The sequence below is a fragment of the Suillus paluster genome (genome assembly GCF_016628075.1).
Source record: "Suillus paluster strain FC165 chromosome Unknown EDB91scaffold_175, whole genome shotgun sequence".
In the NCBI taxonomy this organism is placed as follows: domain Eukaryota; kingdom Fungi; phylum Basidiomycota; class Agaricomycetes; order Boletales; family Suillaceae; genus Suillus; species Suillus paluster.
Window position 1 is genome coordinate 36,323 of NW_024537735.1, and position 23,048 is coordinate 59,370.

The window sequence follows — 23,048 nt, forward strand, 5'->3', positions numbered from 1 at the left end:
TCGTCAAGGATATGAAGGTCATGTGGAGCATTGTCAACAAGGAAGAAAAGGCAGCGAGAGAGTTGGAATCTCTCCGACAAGGCAATCGTACCGTCGGAGAATATATCTCCCTTTTCCATCAGAAGCTCGCCTTCTGTCAATTCTCCGACTACGAACTAATGCGCAAACTCCGCCATGGTTTAGACCAACGGGTCAAAAACTACTTGGCTAACATCCACCCCAACAGGAAAGACACCCTGGAGGGATTGATCAGGGAGGCGCTCTTAGTCAGGCAGAACCTCGAAGAGCTTGATGACGAGAGGAAAATAAGCTTCTCTCAACAACAACCTTGGCGAGGCCCTGCTGCTCCACCCACACCAGCTGGAGCACCCAAGACTACGTCGCAGGGAGGAAACACCATGGATGTTGACGCAACCAGAGCAGGAGGCAGACCCTGCGCGCAGGGGCAGCCATTCAAATGCTATCGCTGCGGAGAAGAAGGGCATATGGCCCGTAACTGTACGGGAAAGCCACTCGACACCAAGGGCAAGGGACCAGCAGTCCGCGCCGGCAAGGTGGAAGAAGTTCCAGCGGTGAAAGCACTCACCCTGGAAGATATTAACCGCATCGTTAATGAGAGGATCTGCCTCTCCAGTATGTACAACCCAGCAAAGAAGGAGGAACAAAAGGGTTTTTAGGGAGATCGAAGTCGACTGTGGACTTAGATCAAAGAAATCGTTTTTCCATTCTCAGTGACTCAGCAATTATGTTTGCAGAAGTATCAGAAGTTTGTTCTGGGAATAAACGAGACCATTTCTACTTGCCAGTTACATTGGAAGGGAAACACAAGAAAGCAGCTGTCAATGCTCTAGTGGATTGTGGAGCAACGAACCTTTTCCTTAGCAAAAAATTCATAGAAAAAAATCAAGTTCAGATTAAGCAGTTGTTTCGACCAATGTCGATCTGTAACATTGACGAAACGGACAATTCCGCCGGACCAATTACACATTACGCAGACTTGAAGCTCACCATAGGGGATCATGAGGAAGAAGTAGCCTTTCTGGTCACAGACCTAGGATCCGATGATGTCATTATTGGGATAGATTGGCTACAATTCCACAATCCCAGTATCGATTGGAATGCAGGGAAGGTGGCATTAGACCGTTGCCCGGTTAAATGTCAAGAAGCCAAGGTCAAGGTCAAAAAGACTAAGGCAAAGAAGAGAAAAGCCATGAACTCTTCGATCCCTTCGGTGTTGCCCAAGTTGATACTGACAGAAGATGACGAAGATGAGGATATTGAGGAAACCTCTATCCATCATTGGGTTCAGTCGAACAGCTTCAGCTCTAAAATGCATGGACATGTGGGTACTATACCTGCCAGGCTTGAGGATGAAGAACAATCGGACCTTGCTACTACTGTTGGTCGGAAGGTGCAGATTGAGGAAGTCGAGGATGAGGATTTGTCACGGAATGTGTGGATCAGGTACAAGAGCTCTGTAGCATCAGAGTTAGCGCAGCAGGAGGAGAAGAAGGAAAAGAAGCCCGTAGAAGAAATGGTGCCGGACTGGCTCCATGACTATCTTAAGGTCTTCTCTGAAGAAGAGTCTACTCAATTCCCCGAGTCTAAGAAGTGGGATCACAAGGTAGACCTCAAGGATCCTACTGACCTTCCCCCCAATGCGAAAGCATATCCCCTGTCCCCCGCCGAAAATGACGCATGTGAGAAGTGGTTAAAGCAGGAATATGATTTGGGACGACTGAGGGATAGCGAATCCCCAGTAGCAGCTCCTTTCTTCTTTGTTGCTAAGAAGGACGGAAAGCTCAGACCCATCATGGACTATCGGAGGTTGAATGAGAAAACCATCTGAAATGCATACCCTCTCCCTCGCTCTCAGGACCTTATCGATCGTCTCTCCGGTGCAAAGCTCTTTTCGAAAATGGACGTTCGATGGGGCTATAATAATATCAGAATGAGAGAAGGAGACCAGTGGAAGGCCGCCTTCAAAACCCCTTTCGGACATCACGAACCAGTCATAATGTACTTCGGCATGACGAACTCTCCAGCTACCTTCCAAACTATGATGGACCAAATCTTCCAAGATCTAAAGGAAGGCAAGGTTGTTGTAGTCTACATCGACGACATCTTGGTCTTCACCAATGGTGATGTAGAGAAACATCGGAAGGTGGTGCGCGAGGTATTACAAAGGTTGCAGGACAATGATCTCTATCTCAAACCGGAGAAGTGTTCTTTTGAGAAGAAGGAAGTGGAGTTTCTCGGTTTGATTGTCAAGGATGGACATGTCTCTATGGATCCGGTCAAGGTTAAGGGAGTTCAGGAATGGCCCACTCCCACCTGTGTCAAGGACATTCAGCGATTCATGGGATTTGCGAACTTTTATCGTCGATTCATTCTCGGTTTCTCGAACATTGCCAGACCCATGAATGAACTCATCAGAAAGGATGTACCCTGGGAATGGACGGACAAGCAAGAAAAGGCTTTCAAAACTCTGAAGGACAGGTTCACTTCCGCACCAGTGCTAGTCATGCCAGATGCGAATAAAAAACAAAAGATAGAGAGCGACGCATCTGACTACGCTACTGGTGGTGTACTTTCTCAGTTGGAAGAAGACGGACTATGGCACCCAGTGGCCTTTTTCAGCAAATCGATGCAAGATGCAGAGCGTAATTACAACATTCATGACAAAGAACTTTTAGCCATCATCCGTGCATTGGAAGAGTGGAGGCATTATGTGCAGGGCGCACCTCATCCGGTAGAGATCTGGACAGACCATAAAAACCTCGAGTACTTCATGACAAGCCAGAAGTTAACTCGACGACAGGCAAGATGGTCCTTGTTCCTTGCAGAGTACAACTTCACTCTGCAGCACAAACCGGGAAAGGTTAATGACACTGCCGACGCTCTGTCCAGAAGGCCAGACCACAGAGGGGGGGTAGAAAACGACAATTCTGATCGCGTGCTTCTGAAACCCGAGTTTTTTCATATCAAGGCCGCAAAAAGAGGTCAGGTTCTGATAGAAGGAGAGCATTCGCTGTTAAAGCGTATCAGAAACTGTACCAATTTAGATCCGGAAGTCCGAAATGCTATCGAAACTCTGAAGAAGGCCCCTGTGCAGTTGAGAAGAGGATTGGAAGAGTGGAACACGGAAGATGGACTCATTTTGTTCTGAGGATTGGTTTACGTTCCCAATAATAAGGAAATTTGTCGCTCAGTGCTAGAGATCTTCCATGACTCACCTGCAGCAGGACACATGGGATGTGCCAAGACTCTTGAACTTGTCTCGCGGAATTATTGGTGGCCCCAGATGCAGAAGTGGGTCAATGACTACGTAAATGGATGTGATCGGTGCAAGCAAACGAAGGTGCTACCGTCAAAACCCCATGGACCTTTGAAGCCAAACAAGGTTCCAGAAGGGCCATGGCAGACCATTAGTTGTGACCTCATCACCGATCTACCCATCTCCCAGGGCAAAGACAGTATCTTGGTAGTCGTTGACCGTTTCACGAAGCAAGCGCATCTTGCTCCAACCACCAAGGATGTTGATTCCAAGGGAGTCGCGGACTTATTTCTCAACCACGTATGGAAGTTGCACGGAACACCGAAGAAGGTGATTTCGGACAGAGGAACACAATTTGTGTTCAAGTTCATGCAGGAAGTCTCGAAAAGACTAGGAACCAAGTGGTCCATGTCAACAGCATATCACCCACAGACAGACGGACAAACGGAACGTATCAATCAAGAAGTCGAGCAGTACCTACGACTCTTCACATCCTACCGCCAATCTGATTGGGTTTCTTGGCTTCCAATTGCTGAATTCACACATAATAACTTGGTAACCGTCATGGGACACTCCCCATTCAAATGTGTCTACGGCTATAATCCCGAGTTTACGATTTCCCCTAATTCTTCCAACACGATTCCCCATGCCGATCAGAGAGTAGCCGAGATGAAGGAGGCACAAGAAGAAACGAAGGCAATACTGGAAATAGCGAACAATCGAATGAAGCGCTTTTATGATCATAAGTAAAAGACGCACCAGAATTCAAACCAGGCGACAAGGTATGGTTAGATGCAACGAACATTAAACAGTGCCGTCCGAGCCAAAAGTTGTCCAATCGCCGTCTTGGACCATTCGAAATTGAAGAGAAGACTGGCGAGCTAAACTACAAGTTGAAGCTCCCAGTTAAATATCGCATCCACCCAGTTTTCCATGTATCGTTACTCACCCCACATTAAACCTCTCGACTCGTTGATCGCCCACCTCTAACGCGTCCGCCACCGGATATTGTTGATCAAGTCCCAGAATATGAAGCAGAGCAAATATTGCAAAGCCACCTATACAGGCGCAAGTTGCAGTATTTAGTAAAATGGAAAGGATATGCAGAAGCAGAAGCAACATGGCAGTCAGAGGAAGATGTGAAGAATGCGCCGCTCATTGTAGCTGACTTTTATGCAGAAAACCCAAATGCGGTTAAATCGGCGTGAATCTCCGCCTCAATTCTGACGACCCCTGACTTCCTCGAATGGAGACAGAAAAACATACGACCATCTTACATTCGCGAGGACACTCATCCTAGAAAGGGGGTAATGTCACGAATCCCAAATACGAACCATTTTTCATTTCTCGGTTTTCCTTCGGCTACTTCTAGTACCCGAGCCGGTCACGTGACTCCTCGTCATAGGTCACCCATTGCTTCTCCAATTGGCTCCCCTACTCCACAGACTAGAACAATCTCGCTTCCCAAAGAAGAACCGGTCGGAGCTTGGGTTTCTATTTAGTAACCGTCTTACTCAGTTGCTTATATATCATGATGTCATACTTACTCATCCGCAGTATCGTACGACTCTTTTCTCATTGGCTGATTTCTTTCGTACCCAGATATCTCCGACTCAATGTTATGTATAAGAGTAGGGTAGTTAGTGTAAGAGCTCCTTAGACTTAACCTCTTCATTTCTACTGTTGTAGTAGCCTAGACGTTCAACGCTCAATCCAATCCTGTTACTCATCGTCATCTCTGACCGAGTCCTAGTGGTCGTGAACTCTCCTTCAACATTATTGTTGGACGTGGGTCATAACAAGCCCCACCTATGGTACATACAGGAACTTGCACGAAGCAAAAGAGATGCGAGGAGGACTGGAAGCAGTTGTGGTGGAATGGAATGGGTCGGTTTCTGCTGGATGGGCGAAATCCACAACCTTACAAGGATGCCATCGAACGGTTTGAGAAACTTGACATTGGCAAGATAAACCTGGATTGCTGGAAAGCTATATTATTCATTGTGAAAGGTCAAAGTGCCTTCGATCATGAGCGAAAACTTATCACTCACACAGCTGACAATCTTGCAAAATACCTGATTGTTGAGCCCAACTTCGAAGATTTTGGCTGTGCAGTTTACTAGAAATAGCTACATTTCTTTCCGCTGTTGTATCGCGCACTTGGTCGTTGTGTATCGCGCAATCGATGTTGTGTATTGCGCACTCGATGTCGTATCGCGCATTCGGTTGTGTATCGCACACTCAATGTTGTGTATTGCGCAGTTTATTAAAGTGGGGTTTGGAGCGTCATACCGAGTCGCCTTGAAGAGCGCTGCCACACGTGGGGGTTCAAGTATATGATCCTCCCGAAATTCCACTGTGAGTTAAACTTCATTGAACAGTGTTGGGGATATGCAAAAAGACTGTACCGGTTATATCCACCCATGAAGAAGGACGAACAAATGGAAGCCAATGTCCATAAGGCCCTCGACTCTATTCCTATCGGGTGCATGCGTCGGTGAGTGTTGTTTGGACTCATTTGAATCAAACTTACACACCAGCCAAAGGTTTTCCAACCGGGCCTCATGGTTCCTTGATGGATATCAGAAAGGTTTGAATGGAAAGCAAGCAACATGGGCAAATAAAAGATACCGTGGTCACCGCACGCTGCCTGACAGCATACTGAAGGAACTCGACGAGAAGCACACATTTGCTACATACACTTCACACACACTCTCGCACACAAAGTACTACTTACATCTAATCTAATCTCATTGTCACGCGGCCAGTAGTGCAGCTTCAGGACCGGCCATTCCAGTGCTTATGTGTTTAGTCACAGCAAGTCACGGCAAGTCACATTAGGTCACGGTTGGTCGGTTTTGTAAGAGCCCCTACTATCACTCCTGGGGTTCTGCAACATTTTCAATAAATCTTTTGTAACTCCTCAACCACATCATATTTTCTTCTACGGATTTGCACCATTATAGATTCATAGCTGCTCTATACAAATATGATTTTAAGGATTTTAAGGATTTTGTGGTGGAGTGTCGGATGAAGGCCGAGAAAATTCAGGGTCTGACTGGTATTCTGCAAAACATGGTCACGTCGTGTCACACATCAGCACAGTAGCGGCACCGTCAACTTTCACTTAGAGGAGATTGAATTTGTTACACACTCTCCTATCTGCTGTCACGCTTTCATACATGTCATCAATCCTCTGTCTATAGCATCTTAAAACAAGAGAATGACCTCTATCAAAATTGTGTTCTAACACCCTGGAAAGGTGTTTGATATGCTCCGGGTGTAATATTTTGAATATCTCTCTAGGATCTATGGGATCTGGATCATTCATGATTATACGAGGTTGCAAATCACCACTATTCCGTCTCTCGCAGCTGCAACACTCAAGAAATTTTTATTCTACTTGGACAGCACATCATCTCTAAGTAGCCTACATGCACCTGAATTTTTTCGAAGTGATTCAAGCAGCGCATTGAGGTGTTTTGAACATTTTGCATATTACAGCCAGTTGCAGATTCCCAGGAGTGATAGTACCTTATGTAGCGTGAACTATGGAAGACGGAAGAAGGGAAGTGACACCATCAAGGGTTCCATCGCCAAGGGAATACAATTCCTTACGCTATATGTTATACAGGATATATGGAGTTGCCGTGTCGCGGTTGGGTTTATGGGACAATAATCATCGGGCTGTCCTCCACCGAACGCCATCAATGCAATTCCAAAGGGGACCGACCATGCACAAATACAGACCAGTGAGAATGATCCATTTCGGAATGAAGATGCGAGCGCCGAGAAGGCGATCCTGTGAGACTCGTAGCGAGTGGCAACCTAGCGAGTAAAGGCAAAATACCATCAATGATGGGCGGCGCGGAGCGATAGACCTTGCATATGTGCAGCCGAATCGGAAATACTTTGACGAGTGTTATAGCAGAGGGGATCGTCATCGAAGAATCTGAGAAGTGATTAGCATTCGTCACCCAGAACCCGCACGCCAGTGAGAACGCTCACCTGTCCCAGTCAACGCTTTGAGAATGATGGTCGGAATTTTGTCATCGACAAATCCAGCACTCGGGATGGATGGGATGAACACGCACGATAAGGAGGAATGATGAAAAAGTTGATTGGTATGCACTAAACATCAAAGTAGACTGTCTTTCAGTCGTACCTATGGATATCTCGAGAGCAGGATGACTCACCGGCGTGGTAGCTCATCTTTAAATGCGAGATCATGAGTCGGGTTTCTGCTTTCACATCGGTGCAGCCCTGCGTCTCGCCTCATTCCAGTACTGTGGCAGGAATTAGCTGCGAGTCATCGAAAGTATCAACACTAATGATTTAAAGACGTGGCACAGCAGCGATGAATTGTGTGGCAGTTGTTGAGTTATTCAAGGCAGACGAATCTCTTGCATTGGTGGATTGTGGAGTTAGTCCAGAACCTTCCAGTACAGAAAATTCGTCTGGATTCGTAGTTTGTAGCCGCTGACTGGCACAGCTGGTGTACCCTGCTCAAAAAACCACACGGTAATACATTCGGACCTTACTTCGTGTGCGTAGAAGTCAGCATGACCCCTGCGGTTCCTAGTGCAAAAGTTGAGAAAATATACGGCCAGTAGTGCTCGGGCTAGACAGGCCGGTGAGAATAATCCACTTTGGACTGAAGATGCAAAAAGCGATCCTATGAAACTCGTAGCGAGGGCTATGATAGCGAGTGGCAACCTGGCGAACAAAAGCAAACAAAGTGGTAAAAATCGTCAAGGCCGTGTTCCACCAAATACAGTGCGATGGTGGATAGGATGCGCACGTGGGGTTGTTGTTCTTGTTGTTGTTAAAGCACGTTCGGCACGATAAGCAGTAACGATGAAAACCGTCTATATCTCGCCTCGAGAGCAGGGATCGCAAAAAAGAGAGCTGGTATATTGAAGCGATCCAAGCGTTGAGCAAGACATGACGTAATCAGCAAAACAAGTTTGCGAGTAAGGGAAAACCTTTTACCATCAACCACAATGATGGGCAGAAGTGACATCGTCGTGGTGGGGGGGGAGGTATAATCTTCATGATCAACTTAAGCCAGATACAGGACTTCTTCTCAACATCGGGGAAATCTCAGAGATCCTAGATATGATTCATAGGATGGCTTCCCATATAATAGGCTGCAAAATGAGGAATAGAGTTCAAAATTCGTCAAGAAGGCTGGTCAGATCTTTTGCATAAAGTTGGTGGTACGCATCATAGACAAGCTCTCCGAACTATATCATCTCGCGTCTCGCAATTCCAGTACTATTGCATGAATTAGCTGCGAGTCACCGAAAGCTTTAACACTTAGCGATTTAAAGTCGTGGCACTGTAACAGCAGCGATGTCGATGAGGTGGCAGACATTGAATCTGTTCCACTGGTATGGTGTAGAACGCAATCAAACAAGCAGAGCAAATTCTTGTCTAGCATCTCCCAGAATTTACTAGTAGTGGGTGTATAGCCGCTACGTTGGAAGAGGGAGAGGCGGTTGGACTCCAGGAGGGTGTTTGCCATTATTTGCGTTCGGGCGTCGTACTTGAAGCTACTTACTAAGCCCATCATCATCGAGCTTCCTCTATGCCCGCACCTCCCCAATGTCACTTATTTGTGAGAAACCACAACTTTCATATCATTTCAACGAATCGAGTGTTTACAAGCCTACATCACAAGCCACTTCATGAACTTGACGGCGATCGCTTCCATCGTAATTCCGTCGACTCAAATATGAAAAGAGCACGTATGGTCTTGCTCCAGTCCTCGCATCTATGTCTGCATGAAGCCAGATAGCTAAATTTCTCGTACGCGGGATTGTGTGCATGGAGCGTAAACACATGTTGTGACATGTCGCTCTGTCGGACCACTGAAAAGGTATTTTCTCCACTTCTGATGAGGGCAGAGACATCGACACAATCGTCTAGAGTGAACTGTTAAACAGGTTATTTCGACTTCATCGTGGTTTAAAAAGCATGATGATACTCACAAAAATCGGTGGGGCTAGCGGGATGGCGAAATTCTTCCCGTCCCGCTTGGTCTCCAGTGAAAGGTTCCCAGATGTGGGCCACGAGCATCGCGAGTACAGAGTAAGTTTCTCAAACAACGAAGTTTGATCATATTCTGGTAGATTGGGTAGGAAGGCCCCGCACGGTGACTTGAGTCCTTGCCGAAACAGCCATATCCTCTCCAAATCTCGGAGGACTCAGAGTGACCTGTGAAGGTGTGATTTCTTCCTTTGGCTGTTTGGCGTCTATAAGCACTGGAGTCTGGGTGCATGCACTCGACCGATCGATGATATCCGCGGCTGTAAACTCGTTTGCTGTCACGGGGTCACTTGGTGACGGTCGTTGATGCGTCGTCCTTGGCATTGACATGCGAGACGGCCTTAAGTTCTCTGCAGCAGGGGCACTTGGTGCACCATTCAACGACTCAAATGTATCAGGCTGAGCGGCTAGACCCACCACAGGACTTGCGATTTGGGATCAGGAGCAGCGGCGGACTGATGGTGTATCTTGAACCATTCCAGATCACGGTTTTTGAGATGTTCAAATAGTAAATATCCCTTGAGTCCACGCTTAGGCTACGATTTTGTTCTCGGGGGAGAAATATCGCGCGGGAGATCTGTGTAACATGGGGCAGACGTGGTGTTATGAATTTACATGTCAGGCTGCGGATGAACAGGGGGTGCACATCTTACAGGCAATCGGGCTGCTAGCGGTGACTCCGCTTGCGAAGTTGGAAACGTTGACTGTGTGCTTGGAGTTGCATCCTGGGTAAATGTGATTACTGAGGGAGTGTCCCTAAGCAAGACCATGCCATCCTCATGAAAGTTGTAGCAGGAAGAACTGTACAGACTAAGTCCACCGGTCATATCGATGAAACGAGCCTGTCGGAGGTGTTCTCGAATTCTAAGCCCAACGACACTCCGAGGACTCATGTGCATGATCGTTCAACCGTTCGAGTGCCATCCATGAACGGCAGCCGTGGCATGCATGGCACTCGAACGGTTTGAAACGATTCAGTCGAACAGTTGAACGGTTGAACCAGTCGTCGGAGTACTATCGTCGGCTTAGAACCTCCCAGTACTCCCAACTATATATAAGTCACGTCGCTACGCTATAATTCTGTCAGTATTGGGTAAGTATTGTCACCACTGGACGACGAACGCAATGGTTCTCTCGTGTTTGCATACAAGAATATTCTTGTCACATCAAGTACTCTGGCCCTCTTCTGCGCAGGAATGGTGGAAGCATCTCCGAGTGGTATGCAACATTTCCGACACTTACGCAAGATCATACATATACTCATCGATACACCGTTTCTGCAGGTCGGATGACATTTCTAGCATTACCCTCTCAACTCAACCCGTATCCCGATAAACCACGACTGACCTTCAGTTCCTCTGGGACTTTCAAATTGACCGTATTCTCAGATCTCCATTATGGTGAAAATCCCTGGGACGACTGGGGACCTAAACAGGATGTTAATAGTGCACGACTGATGAAAACTGTACTTTCCGATGAGAAGCCTGACTACGTGTATGGACTGTGTTCACTTGCCTCGCAGTTGGATATTTGTAACAACATAGCACCCCTTCCAGCGTTCTGAATGGAGACTTGATCACCGGTGAAAGTGAGTTCAAATTGACTCAGGTTATTGATCGCCTCAGGTGACAGCATACCTCCCGTGTTTTAGATACATTCCGGGAGAATTCCACCACTCTCATCGACGCCATAGTAGCTCCTCTAAACGAAGCAAAAATCCCCTTCTCTTCCACATATGGGGTGTGTCTCCTTTATGTGAACTGTTACTAGAAATGTATATGACGAGAATAATATTTGTTAGAACCATGACAATCAGCGAAACATCACACATCTTGAAGAAATACAGCGCGAGCAGCACGTTAGTTCTCTGAGCTACACTCGCACTGCACCATCTGGTATCGGAGGGAGGGGAGGGGAGGGCACGTATTGGGTTCCAGTATGTTACAAGAGTCATCTTTCAAAATCAAATCATTGACTGTACATGTAGATCTACGAAAAGGCGACTGGTGCGTATCTGAAGATAAGAACGTTCATCCTTAAGCCCCTCAGCTTACCCGAGTATTTTGTTTCAAGATCTGACGCCTGCTTTGATCCTATGGTTTTTCGATTCCCGAGGTACCCTCCCATCTTTTTCATCGTGCTTTTAGTCGAACCGCTGACGTCCTTTCACTACCAGGTGGTTATTCTCCTGGACCATCATCCGCGCCGCTACCCGACTGGGTGGACGCCTCTGTAGCAGGATGGATCAAGAGCGAGACAGCTGCAATGGAAGCTGGGTGGGATTCGATAGAAAGGAGAGCGCGAGGGGCTTTAGCCTTCGTACATATACCTCCGTAAGTGAAATCCATCCAACTAAGGACTGTGTTCTCATCCTGCAATAATAATATAAGACATGCAATTGAGAGCGTGCAAAAGACATTGAACGCTGTACGAAACCCAGGACTAAATGGTGAGTGAAATCGAATATATCTGACGTCATCTGGTCGCTCACTTTCGTGTTTTTCTTTTGAGCTGACGTTCTATCCCGGGGATCAACACAAGCCACCACTGACGCGTCATCAGCAGGAAATGACCAACCGTTTTGGGATGCACTGAATGCCAATATCAAGAACCTCCATGCAGTTATCTCTGGACATGGTGAGACTGCCAATTTACATGTCTTGTCTTTTATCATACAGCCCCGCTGACCCGCTATGTGTCGTTTTCTTTGCAGATCACGGCAACGAGTGGTGTGCCCGTGAACCTTCGAAGGATGTGATATTTTGTTTCGACAAGCATTCTGGGTATGTGGCGCTCACTGGTTGACTCCATTTGGTTCAGTGAATGCTCATCATTTACGCTCATTGCTGTCTTAGCTACGGCGGCTACAATCGCCTAGGATGGGGCCACGGTGTACGGAATATCGTGTTCTCCTCTGCAAATCCAACTAGGGGGCTTGAAACGTGGATCAGGTTCGAGGACGGACTGACGTGGGCGAGAGTTACGCTGGACAAAAACTATGGTCGATGATTGCGATTCGGTGACCCAGATTTGCTGTATACATATTACAACGTCAATCACACACTTTTGGACGATAAGAACGGTTCGTGCAGGTTCTAAGTGATGATGACATTGATGAGATTCATTCCTGACGGGTCCCTAACCATGGCCATATTTCACACCACATCCGTGAATAGCTTTCTCCAGCCTCAAATGCAACAAATACGACAAATACTAGAGGCTATCACCCCGCCAAGACAACTGTTTGTGATGCTGTGAGACCGACCACATGAGATCGGGAAAATGATCATGGGAAGTCCATGCACATCGCAAATCCATCAACATCAGATGATGTGCTCTTTAAATTAAAATCTATAAATGTCTGTCTGCGAATTGCATTATGGATTTTGAGGTGATGTTGTCCATGGAGTCAGGAACCGGCGCAACCGAATAATAGCATTGGCTCCGAGCTTAAGACTCGGCCAAGCTCTCCAATGAATTATCAGAGGCCTGCTGGACCCACATATTATGATACAAACCGCCTAGGCGTAATAGCTCCTCATGGGTACCCTGTTCCGCAACCTGACCATCCTTGAGTACAATGATCAAATCTAGACAAAATCATCAGGATGCGCAAGCAACAATAGAGCATAAGTGATGCTCACCTGCTTCAACCACGGTGCGGAGTCTATGGGCAATAAATATACTTGTCCGTGCCTTGTCCAGCAACGTGGTATTGATGCTCCGCATGAGCTCTGATTCCGTGTGAGCATCTAAGGCTGACGTCTGAAAATTGGGGTCAAGGAATACACGATATGAAAAGCAGTGCACAGGAGCTTACAGCTTCATCAAAGAAGAGGATCGGAGGATCTTTCAGCAACACACGTGCGATCGCCAACCGCTGCTTTTCTCCTCCAGAAATCATCAAACCTCTCTCGCCGACCGTGGTCTTGTAGCCTTCCGGAAGGCCCACGACTGTGTTATGAACGCTTGCCTTCATTGCAGCCGCTTGTACTTCGTCGTCTGTGGCATCGAGGCGACCGTACCGCACGTTGTGCATGATGTCAGAATGGAACAGCGGTGTATCCTGTGGAACTACGCCAATAGATTCCCGAAGACTCTGGAGCTGAATGTCGTGAATGTCCTGGTCATCTACGAAAATCCGACCAGAAGATGGATCGTAGAAACGGTATAGCAGACGGAAGACCGTGGACTTGCCGCACCCGGACGGGCCAACTATGGCCACTTTCTTGCCCGCAGGAACGGTAAAGGACAAGTTGCGGAAGATAGGCCGATCTGGATGATAACCAAAGTTCACGTTCTCGAAACGGATGGAGCCGCCTTTCAATGCCAGGGGTTTTGCGTCTACTTTATCCTTTGCGAGCGGAAAAGATGTCAGCAAAAAACTTGAGATGATGAACGAGCTCTAGAGCGTACCTTGGCGGGAGCATTTTCAGTCTGAATATTGAACAAGACTTCCATGTCCAAGAGATTCTGACGCAGCTCGCGATAAATACTGCCCAGGAAGTTCAAGGGAAGTGACAGCTGGAAAATTAGTTGGTTTGCCATGACAAGGTCACCAACAGTCATGGTCCCTGATCTCGCCTGAGACTAAAGGTGCGTTATGAGACTTTGGCCGAACATACCTTTCATGACGCCTTGTGCAGCAAGGAACATTGTAGCCGTCAATGCCGTGGAAAAAATTACATTCTGTCCAGAATTCAGGTAGGCCAAAGACGTGGTGATCTTCACGGAAGATTTCTCATGTTGTTTGAGATGTTTATCGTACTGCGCAATCTCAAATTTCTCATTGTTGAAATGCTGCAATAGAGTTTATGCGAAAAAGAATGAAAACATGCAATGAAGAAATACCTTCACTGCCTCGTAATTGATGAGCGAGTCGATTGCTACGGTCGCAGCTTTATTGTCCGCTTTATTCGCATCGCGGCGAAATTGCGTTCTGAAGAGATTGAATATAGCGGTCACATAAAATAAATGACTCTGACCTCCATGAGGTTGTGCGAACGGTGAACCAAGTATATGCAGCTAAAGCAGTGACGGTGATTGCGGCAAAGTCCCAACCAAATTTCCAAGTCTATTTCAGTGGTGAGTATCGAAGCAAGCTGAATCTGCCCTTTGCTCACGAGTATTCCGCAAACCATAGATATCTCCAGGGCAGTCGGAACAATGCGGAAAATGATAGCCTGAAGCATGAATGTGATACCCCTGAGACACGACATTGTCAAAGTTATGCTATCCTGTTGAAGTGTGTAACGTACTTGGTACCACGGTCAATTGCACGCGTAAGCCCACCAGTTTGTCGTGCGAGGTGGAACTTGAGGTCCAAGTTCAAGAGATGTTCAAAAGTCTCTCGAGCAACTTTGCGGACCGCTTGTTGACCGATGTTTGCAAACACGACGTTCAGTAGTTCTCCAAATAACGTAGCTCCCGTACGAGCAGCGCCGTCTGAAAGATTTATAAGAAGTAATGGTCTCACATAGCTTTGGACTCACATCCGAGGATGAGAGAACCTGCAACGACCCATACCGTAGAGTCGGCCATTGCGTCTAGGTTTAACGCATCAATCACGGACTTGAATAGCTGTGGCACCTGAACGTTTAACACCTGATGAAAGACACGTCCTAGATTCAGTCACACCCTGGTGTTCCTGTAGGGTACACCGAACCTTGCCAGCAATCAAAAGTCCAAATCCAAGTACAACACGACCACGTGTGCCCCAGTCATTTTTCGGCCAGACAGTGACTCATGAGTCTTTTGACAATGATCCAGTCCTTTCTTCTCTGGTCTTTCACGGATACATTATCGGAATCAACCGACTTCGGAACATTAGCCTGCCTAGTGGCCTGGAGGCGCGTCATTCGCATGAAGAATGGAAGAGGATGTGAATGTTGAGATTGAAGGCTTCGGCTTGAAAAAAGGAGGGCGCGCATATAGGCTCTTCACAGACCTCCCATTCAATTCATGAATGGGACGTGAGATAAGCCGCGGGGAGGTAGCAGGCATTAGAGAACGCTCGAAGGGTTGCCGAACGACAGACGAATGACGCAGTACCTGAGAGGCGCTCCTATCCACATGGACGAATAAATGGGCCTTGACGCTGTCGACAACGTAGGCAAGAGTGTAATAATATCGTAATTCCGATGCTTCCGAAAGCTCTGTGGCTTCGGCCTACTTCGGCTTGTCCAGGTCTTGAGCAAGAAAATTGTTGTCCTGTGTTTGTCCTCTTGAGGACTGCCATCAAGGAGTCCTACGTTCCAGATCTTCGAGATATATTTGTCCCTTCCACTGCATGTACTGTCAGCTTCGTGCGCCGGGAACCTTGTTGAGAACGGTCGTGCACACGTCAAACACACATCATCGCGGTTTTGTCGGAGTCTCGCGCCGCAATTATGCTAGTCTCCCCTACTAGACGGACCGCTATTGGATGAATGTTGGATGAATGAAGATATTCGTTTCTTCTTCTTACGCCTCTCCCGGTGACCTTGGTCAAGGTAACAAGATCATTATAAACTTCAAAGCTGTAGATCTCCCACCTCCGAGTGCTGTCCGACCTACGTTCTACTATAAATGCAGCAGTTATTTGCTGATCCGAGTCTCATCTGACAGGCTTTGTACAAACGTTCTACGGACCTCCGAATACATACCGCATTCAGACCAGGTAAACTTAATGCTTACCCAGGGGACCAGAGGTTCTCGCACGGTCTAAAAAAATGCTGACATTAGGTCACGGCCATAGCAGTGTACCTGAATCCTGAGGGCAGTTATTGGCTACAGGCGTACGAACGTGCCCGCCTAAGAACGGGGCTATCATACAAACGTTACACCAATGTGGGGCGGGTACGATCACTCTTCTTTGGCCTGAGAATGTGGGCATCATCCCGACGTATAAATGATAATGGTGGGCGGGTAACAGCTGCAGGTTTTCCCCCAATCTCAGGGACCTTTATTCGCAATGGCTACAAACCCTGACCACCAATCCAGTCAGGAATCGTACCACGAGAAGAGGCCGACTACCGTAGCCGTGCTTGACAAGCGCCGTCGCGCTGCTCTGGCAGAAATCGATGAAGCACCCTTCTCGTAAGTTTCACAGAATCTTAACTCAAGTTCTGCAGAAATCCATTTGTCCCTACATAGGTGGTTCCATGTCAAGGTTTGCCTAGTCGCCGGTGTAGGTTTCTTTACCGATGCGTAAGTTTCTATATCGTGTAACAGCACTCTTCCGCTCACCTGCCACCAGCTACGACATTTTTGCCATCAACATCGCCGCCACAATGTTAGGCTATGTCTACGGTCACGCAAGTGAGCATACCGCTGCTATGTTCTGAGGGTGTTGTATGAAATGCGAGACAGATAACCAGCTCAATACCCAGCAATCTTTGGGTGTCAAGGTAGCAACCCCTGTTGGTAACTTGGTTGGTCAACTCCTTTTCGGATGGCTCGCAGATGTTTTGGGCCGTAAGAGGATGTGTGAGTGAAATTATATGTCTAAGCCAGCCACCTTCATTAACCAATGTGTGATAGATGGTGTCGAGCTCATGTTGATGATTGTTGCGTGTTTCGGTCAGGCTCTCGCAGGCCAAGCCCCAGCAGTAAGCGCTATTGGCGTGATTATCGTCTGGCGTTTCGTTGTAAGCGCAAAAATCTGCTTTTGAAAAGTCTGTGCCTCAACTTCCTATCCATAGATGGGTGTTGGCATAGGAGGTGATTACCCTTTAAGTGCCATCATTTCCTCAGAATTCGCCGCTACACGTTCACGCGGTCGTCTCATGACTGCCGTATTCGCTGCGCAAGGATGGGGTTATTTTGGTTGGTTGATAATTTTCTTTCAAAAGGATTTTGTTAATGCATCCCGAGCGCAGCTTCTTCCCTGGTCGGTATCATCGTCGTCCAGGCATACAAGAATTCTATTCTCAACGCCCCGTTCCCTTGCGTTGTTCCTGTCGATTATATCTGGCGTCTCATGATAGGTCTGGGATGCGTCCCTGGTGTTATCGCACTCTACTTCCGTCTCACTATCCCAGAGACCCCTCGTTTCACCATGGATGTCGAACGCAATGTCGCACAAGCCACTGCAGATATTGAAAACGTATTGACATCCGGGAGGCACTTCGATCACGAAAATGCCCCGGTGCAACGCGTTACGGCCCCGAAGGCAACTCCCGCAGACTTTGCTGCATACTTCGGCCAATGGAAGAACATGAAAGTCCTGATCGGCACCTCCTACTCCTGGTTCGCTCTCGATGTAAGTCCTCATTTAGCTCTTTTTGTGGTTACAAGTTAAGTTTCGTGTTCAGATCGCTTTCTATGGCCTTGGTCTCAACAGCTCGATCATTTTGTCGGCAATCAACTTTGGTAGCCCCACCATCAACAAAACTTCGTCACTCTACGTTTACGAGAACTTGTACAACATTTGTGTTGGTAACCTCATCCTCTCCGTGGCGGGCTTGATTCCAGGATATTGGGCATCTTTCCTTGTCATCGACTCCTGGGGTCGCAAGCCCCTCCAATTGATGGGCTTCATCATGCTCACCATCATTTTCGCCATCATGGGTCCGTATATTCCAACCGCCAAGAGCCATCATATATACACGGACTGACAATCGACAGGTTTCGCTTATGATGCCATGAATGCCACCGTCGCGGGCACGAAGGCTTTTGTCTTCCTATACTGCCTCGCCAACTTTTTCCAAAACTTCGGTCCTAACACTACCACTTTCGTCATCCCGGGAGAGGCTTTCCCCACTCGTTACCGTTCAACAGCCCACGGTATCTCTGCCGCCACGGGCAAGCTTGGAGCTATCATTTCCCAAGTCGGCTTTGCTACGCTAGTTAACATTGGTGGCCCGAACAGATTCGTGCAACACATGTGAGCGGCTCGAATTTTCTCTCGTTCGGAAACTAACTTTGATTTTGTAGTATGGAAATATTTGCTGCGTTTATGTTGACCGGTGTCCTCTCTACACTGCTCCTCCCTGAGACAAAGCAGAGAACGCTCGAAGATATCTCGAACGAGGAGCAGGAAGGTTACATCCAAGACGTCCCGGGAGCGAGTTCCTAAGCATATAATATTGTGCTCTGGATTGTGTTTTTTTTTTCACTTCTTTAGCATGGACTATTGTCTATGTATCGTTTAGCTCCTCGGTATATGCTTCTTATAATCATATCATTAGGTGATTGAACAAGAGTACGAACTACTTCAGCAGTCGACTTTGTTCCACACCAGTGGTCCGGAATAGACAGACCACCAATCTCTGTGCAGCCTCAGGCCTCAGTATTGTTTTAAGTCTGCGATCATTAGCATGGCTAGGTTGCTTTCGTGTGCTTACATTGATCATCGACAATTTATTATAATTAAGGCCCTAGAGAAACCGGACGTATTGACCTCAGGCTTGCGAAACCCCGTGCAACGAACACGAGCTACCAGAGTGTTTATCGACAGGGGAAACTTGGAACTGGAGTGGTCGAGTCGCGAAACAGGAATATGATGTGATTGAAACCTAACTATAGAGCGAGTGACAAACTCTATATAATAAACGATTAAAAGGCCTCGCTGCCAAGGATGCCGCCGCGGCATGCCAGTGACTTGGACATGTACGACTTGAAAGGGAAGCTTTGGCCCTTTGTTCTTGGAGGTTGCGAGGCAGATAACCTGATGAGCACGTAAGGTTGCCAGGGTACGTATGAAGTGATCTAGACGAGTGTGATTGTGTAGAGAGTTGCCTTCAAGCCTTATTAATATTACGACACCTCCAAGCTTCTCCTGTCACGAGTTATAGTCATCACCTCACGCAATGTGCAGGAAAGTATATTCATATCCGACTCTTGTCCGACCCCCGAGTCTATGAAATCCTTCGTCCCTGCCCATGATTTTCGGATCCCCTCTCAACCCCAACTGAATGTCCTGTAAGCCAATCCTGCCAAGTATACCTTCCAGCCGTGCAACTCACCAATTGAATAACAGGAGATGAATTCTGAACTGTCTAACGCTCCAGATTGCCCCTTGCCAAATTGGTTGATGTTGATCGTCTTTGATCACCTCGATACCCCATCTCTGCTCAGTTGCAAACAGGAATGTATTTACCTCTTTAATCTTCAAGCTTCACTCCTAATCGCTTACGTCCCTGCAGGTCTGCAGGTTGTTTAACGAGTTGATCAGCGCTAGTGCGCGTTTCGTATACAAAATCGAGCTATTCGCTGAGGGATTACAAGATTGCAGTAGTAATTCAAGTCTGTCAGTGGACCGTCTGGCCTTACTACAAAAGTACCAAGCAGGATGGAAGAAGCTTTCATTCTCTACTTTCTACGCCTGTCACCCTTTCTTGTCTGGACGCAGCACTGAGGGATACAGATGGGGGTTCAGCGGGGGCGTGCTCTTCCAGGCGGTCTTTCGCGAAGATGCCCTTGCGTTCTCTTGTGTTCAGATGCCATCAAAAATTCGGGGCATCCCAGAGCAACGTTGGGACCTTGATATTACGTGTCTGACCTCTGCAGCACAGGATTGGGTTCATGATCCTTCGCAGGGGCTACTTGTCCTAGTGGAGCTAGTGTAGGCTTGCACCTTGTCATTTTTAGTGCCGACGCTGATGCGTATTACAGTCCCGCACGATGCATTGTTCATACGCTTGACCTAGCAACTGGCCATAGCCATCCTCTATCTTGCGGTCAACAGTTGGTACATGATCCATTAGGTCAAACAGACAGGTATTCCGTATCCACGCGTATATTTGGACATCGTGTCGGCGTCCTGTTGCAGGACATTAGTTCCAGAAGGGTTGATCTTTTGATCTGGGACTGGACAACGGGGACCCGCGAACTAGTCAGTGTTTTTCTAGTCAAATGATTCCTCGATACTGACTCCGATGATCCAGTTCGTCCGTTCGCCGGGAAAACCCAAATATCCAATCATTCTGGACTTCGCGTTCATCACAGAAGATCTATTGCTACTCACGAACCTCGTGACGCAGCGGACCGCGCAGATCCAAGTCATCAGTTGCACAAAGCTCAAGAAAGCTTTTGGCTATACGCAGCTCAAGGGAATGGACTTCCTACTTGGACTTCAGATTCCTCCGTCGTTCCATGGAATCAGTGAATTCTTTATTCGCATGGATCCAGAGCTGAACTGGAGTGCACCCCGCAGAAACACTGTGCCTTTTTGTGTCACGCAGGCGGACAGGTTGTTTATGTTTACACTTAGATTCATCTCCTCGCAAAGCCAAGATGAAGACGAAGATGACGACAAGGATGACTACACGCTCTTGTTTGTCCCTTTGTCGACGATTCTGAAGCAGCTCAAGCGCGCTGGTTCTCAGAACCAATTCAAAGTGCCCTGGAATGAGTGGGGACCGTCCGGAACCCGTATGCGCGGACTTTACTCCCACCAGACGTGGCAGCGCACAGTCTATGGCATGAAATACCTTGAAATACGAAGAACTGAAGCCCTTGGGGAGGAGATTGAGATATTGGATTTCAACCAGTATGCCGCAAATCGAGATGTACCGGCATCTGAGGGATACGTGTGGGATGTTTTGGAAGAGGAGAGCTTTGATACTCTGCCCGGGACGGTAAAGAATGAAGTCGTTACAAGCCTTCCGGTCAGAAGAGCAACAGCATATCTACCTCCCCACAAACGGCCACTCACGCATGCGGTGATAGGTGAGGACGGAATTTTACTAGGCTCTGTACGTCATTCAAATGAATGGGTATCGACAAACGTGCTGACGATTAATCTGCAGTATTATGAGAAAATGTGGTATTACATGTATCTGTAGTCGATTCTGCACCTGGAGAACTAATGATAGATCAGGTTCTGGAGCACTGATCTCTGTGACTGAAGAGCTTATCTAATAGCATGAAGAGACAATTTAGGTCAGTGGTCACCGTAAGCTAAGAAACCATGCGTCAGCGGAAGAGTTCGAACCAGACTGAAAAAAACTATACCAAGGCCGACAACCAAAGCCGTGACTGGAGAGAACAAATACCTGCGGTACCTCGCACTGTCTTCTGTTGCAAATCAAAGGAATCATAAGTATTATGAGGAACTTGGAAGGTTGTTGGAAGGTGCTCGTGTTAAAAAGGCAACTTTAAGCTTGTTCGTTTCCGAAGCATCAGTATATCGAGGGTGTGTTGTAATAATTACCTCAAAATTTCTTTCACACTAGAATTCCGTCTCACCCTCCCATGACCTTCAATCTCAAGGCTCTCCCGAGCGATGCTACACCGCGGTGTGTCACAGACGACGCAAAGTCTAGTTCTCGATCAACACAGCTGGAGGAGGACCCACTGAATAATAGCCCTCCGTGAAGAATCCACAAAATTAGCTCATTCGCATTAACGGAGACTCCAAGCACTGAGCCACTCAGTCACTGGGAGCGTTCGGTAAAGACTCTGCCCTATAGGAGGACTACCGGTACGTGCCTCCTGCTCTTATGGGAACAAAAGATACATATGGGGCAAACCAGTATAATCTTCCTCTTGGGTGACGCGTAATTATTCCACCAATCACACCCACTATCGACGATGACTAGGAGTTGATTGAAGTTGAGGAGGTGGAAGTACTTGGAAGTATGGCCTTAGCCTTTGGGGCCTGCCAGTGTGCAGTGGATCACGTGTAGCACGTGGCATGTTAAAGGAGCGGGCCGCGTTTGTAGCTGGATGTTCTCAACGTCACACGCAGGAGCTTGCCACTATTGTCCTACTAGTCATGGCTCGCACCTCGTCGTTGCTGGCATCGACGACTCCAAGCGTCATCGCACCAGCAGAGGTTACAATCGGTCATGTGTATGCTTCATTTTCACATCTTTGTTCCGATTTGCCACTAACCCCACTCGTGCAGGCAGCTTCGAGATTTAATCATATGTCCGCGTGAGGCAGGCATCGTCAATTATATTCAAGGGACTTCGGTTATTGAGCATGACCTTCATGCTCCTGAAGTGGTGCGTTTACGTTCATACTTGCCTTTATGTGATGCAAGGTTCGCAGGACGATTCTCATGTGTGGCTCCTAGGCACCAAGGCCAATCGTCGATCTCACTTTTACCCCAAACACCCTCTCCTCATTAACTCTTTCTGACTCCCCTCAAACTCTCCTCGCAGCAGGTGGTCAGGACACTGAGATCCACCTCTCACTTCACAATCCATCGCGCACCCGTGCGCTCTGGCAGTTCTCGCGCAAGCTCAGTGGAAGCATCAACAATTCTGTTCTCCTTGCACGCGCATTCGGTGGTTCTCAGGAACCTCGACTCGTAGTGAGTAATAATGATTGGACAGTTCGCCTCTTCGATGTTCCCCTCCGCAAACCACAAGACCTCAGGTGCTGTGGGACCCTTAGACTCGAAGAGCCTGTGAATCACTGTACGTTATCGTTTCCCATGTGAGGATTTAACTTAACTCTGCGGGATATGCACAGCTTCAATATCGCCTGATGGTCGGACCTTACTCTCAGTCGGAGACTCTCCCCGGATCTACCTCCATTCCCTTTCAGGCAGCGCCCAGCTTGCCTTCAATCGCATTACAACACTACAGGTCCCTCCTCCCGTCTCCGTTCACCCCTTCTCTCTGGTAGCTTCCTTTAGCACCGCATGGAGCGCCGATGGACTCAAGTTCGCTGTTGCTTGTCAAGAAGGCGTTATCGCCATCTGGGACGTGCGGAGCACAAATCCGCTGAAGGTCCTGCATACGGGTCGTGAGAGAGGCGGCGGTGACAGCGGTTGGATGAGTGATGA

At 47.7% G+C, this 23,048-nt stretch overlaps 6 protein-coding genes across 6 annotated transcripts; 4 read left to right on the top strand and 2 right to left on the bottom strand.

Annotated features, from left to right (window-relative positions):
• Nucleotides 1-7,334: 7,334 nt before the first annotated feature.
• On the bottom strand, nt 7,335-8,430 carry EDB91DRAFT_215677 (uncharacterized protein). The gene is made up of 5 exons (XM_041326483.1): nt 8,270-8,430; nt 8,079-8,185; nt 7,819-7,993; nt 7,474-7,769; nt 7,335-7,408 (listed from the first exon to the last, which is right to left on the bottom strand). Exons 1-4 carry the CDS (start codon nt 8,330-8,332, stop codon nt 7,659-7,661), a joined length of 456 nt encoding a protein of 151 aa, XP_041169584.1. The 5' UTR covers nt 8,333-8,430; the 3' UTR covers nt 7,335-7,408; nt 7,474-7,658.
• A 2,178-nt stretch (nt 8,431-10,608) lies between these two features.
• On the top strand, nt 10,609-12,408 carry EDB91DRAFT_1175048 (Metallo-dependent phosphatase-like protein). Its single transcript, XM_041320350.1, has 11 exons — nt 10,609-10,822; nt 10,885-10,916; nt 10,980-11,068; nt 11,130-11,264; nt 11,316-11,334; nt 11,402-11,443; nt 11,505-11,661; nt 11,719-11,777; nt 11,840-11,965; nt 12,042-12,111; nt 12,184-12,408. Exons 1-11 carry the CDS (start codon nt 10,617-10,619, stop codon nt 12,335-12,337), a joined length of 1,089 nt encoding a protein of 362 aa, XP_041169585.1. The 5' UTR covers nt 10,609-10,616; the 3' UTR covers nt 12,338-12,408.
• A 79-nt stretch (nt 12,409-12,487) lies between these two features.
• On the bottom strand, nt 12,488-15,331 carry EDB91DRAFT_1331401 (P-loop containing nucleoside triphosphate hydrolase protein; the record flags this gene model as incomplete). Its single annotated transcript, XM_041325387.1, has 12 exons — nt 12,488-12,918; nt 12,973-13,093; nt 13,149-13,682; nt 13,745-13,902; nt 13,954-14,128; nt 14,180-14,267; nt 14,314-14,402; nt 14,452-14,533; nt 14,587-14,773; nt 14,821-14,932; nt 14,994-15,070; nt 15,301-15,331. 12 exons carry the CDS (start codon nt 15,329-15,331, stop codon nt 12,779-12,781), a joined length of 1,794 nt encoding a protein of 597 aa, XP_041169586.1. The 3' UTR covers nt 12,488-12,778.
• A 949-nt stretch (nt 15,332-16,280) lies between these two features.
• Nucleotides 16,281-18,386, top strand: EDB91DRAFT_1063991 (major facilitator superfamily domain-containing protein; the record flags this gene model as incomplete). The annotated part of the gene is made up of 10 exons (XM_041314650.1): nt 16,281-16,405; nt 16,463-16,516; nt 16,566-16,627; nt 16,679-16,795; nt 16,850-16,956; nt 17,011-17,134; nt 17,188-17,570; nt 17,623-17,878; nt 17,936-18,194; nt 18,245-18,386. The coding sequence occupies 10 exons, from the start codon at nt 16,281-16,283 to the stop codon at nt 18,384-18,386; spliced, it is 1,629 nt and encodes a 542-aa protein (XP_041169587.1).
• A 488-nt stretch (nt 18,387-18,874) lies between these two features.
• EDB91DRAFT_1175061 (uncharacterized protein) lies at nt 18,875-21,392 on the top strand. The gene is made up of 7 exons (XM_041320351.1): nt 18,875-19,231; nt 19,290-19,394; nt 19,453-19,874; nt 19,925-20,144; nt 20,197-21,006; nt 21,061-21,211; nt 21,266-21,392. Exons 2-6 carry the CDS (start codon nt 19,293-19,295, stop codon nt 21,094-21,096), a joined length of 1,590 nt encoding a protein of 529 aa, XP_041169588.1. The 5' UTR covers nt 18,875-19,231; nt 19,290-19,292; the 3' UTR covers nt 21,097-21,211; nt 21,266-21,392.
• Nucleotides 21,393-22,028: 636 nt separating this feature from the next.
• Nucleotides 22,029-22,968, top strand: EDB91DRAFT_1038236 (uncharacterized protein; the record flags this gene model as incomplete). The annotated part of the gene is made up of 4 exons (XM_041312845.1): nt 22,029-22,105; nt 22,161-22,288; nt 22,423-22,677; nt 22,733-22,968. Coding segments are annotated over 4 exons (696 nt in total), but the record flags the coding sequence as incomplete, so codon positions are not given.
• Between the last annotated feature and the right edge of the window lie 80 nt (nt 22,969-23,048).

Coding starts and splice junctions, on each gene's coding strand:
- EDB91DRAFT_1175048 (XM_041320350.1), top strand. CDS start 10,617: ATGACATTTCTAGCATTACCCTCTCAACTCAACCCGTATCCCGATAAA. Junction 11,069..11,129: donor CCTTCTCTTCCACATATGGG/GTGTGTCTCCTT, acceptor AATATTTGTTAG/AACCATGACAATCAGCGAAA. Junction 11,778..11,839: donor ACGAAACCCAGGACTAAATG/GTGAGTGAAATC, acceptor TTTTCTTTTGAG/CTGACGTTCTATCCCGGGGA.
- EDB91DRAFT_1175061 (XM_041320351.1), top strand. CDS start 19,293: ATGAATTCTGAACTGTCTAACGCTCCAGATTGCCCCTTGCCAAATTGG. Junction 19,875..19,924: donor CTTGTCCTAGTGGAGCTAGT/GTAGGCTTGCAC, acceptor TGCGTATTACAG/TCCCGCACGATGCATTGTTC. Junction 20,145..20,196: donor CAACGGGGACCCGCGAACTA/GTCAGTGTTTTT, acceptor CCGATGATCCAG/TTCGTCCGTTCGCCGGGAAA.
- EDB91DRAFT_215677 (XM_041326483.1), bottom strand. CDS start 8,332: ATGAAGATTATACCTCCCCCCCCACCACGACGATGTCACTTCTGCCCA. Junction 8,186..8,269: donor GCCCATCATTGTGGTTGATG/GTAAAAGGTTTT, acceptor TCAATATACCAG/CTCTCTTTTTTGCGATCCCT. Junction 7,994..8,078: donor AACAAGAACAACAACCCCAC/GTGCGCATCCTA, acceptor TTTGTTCGCCAG/GTTGCCACTCGCTATCATAG.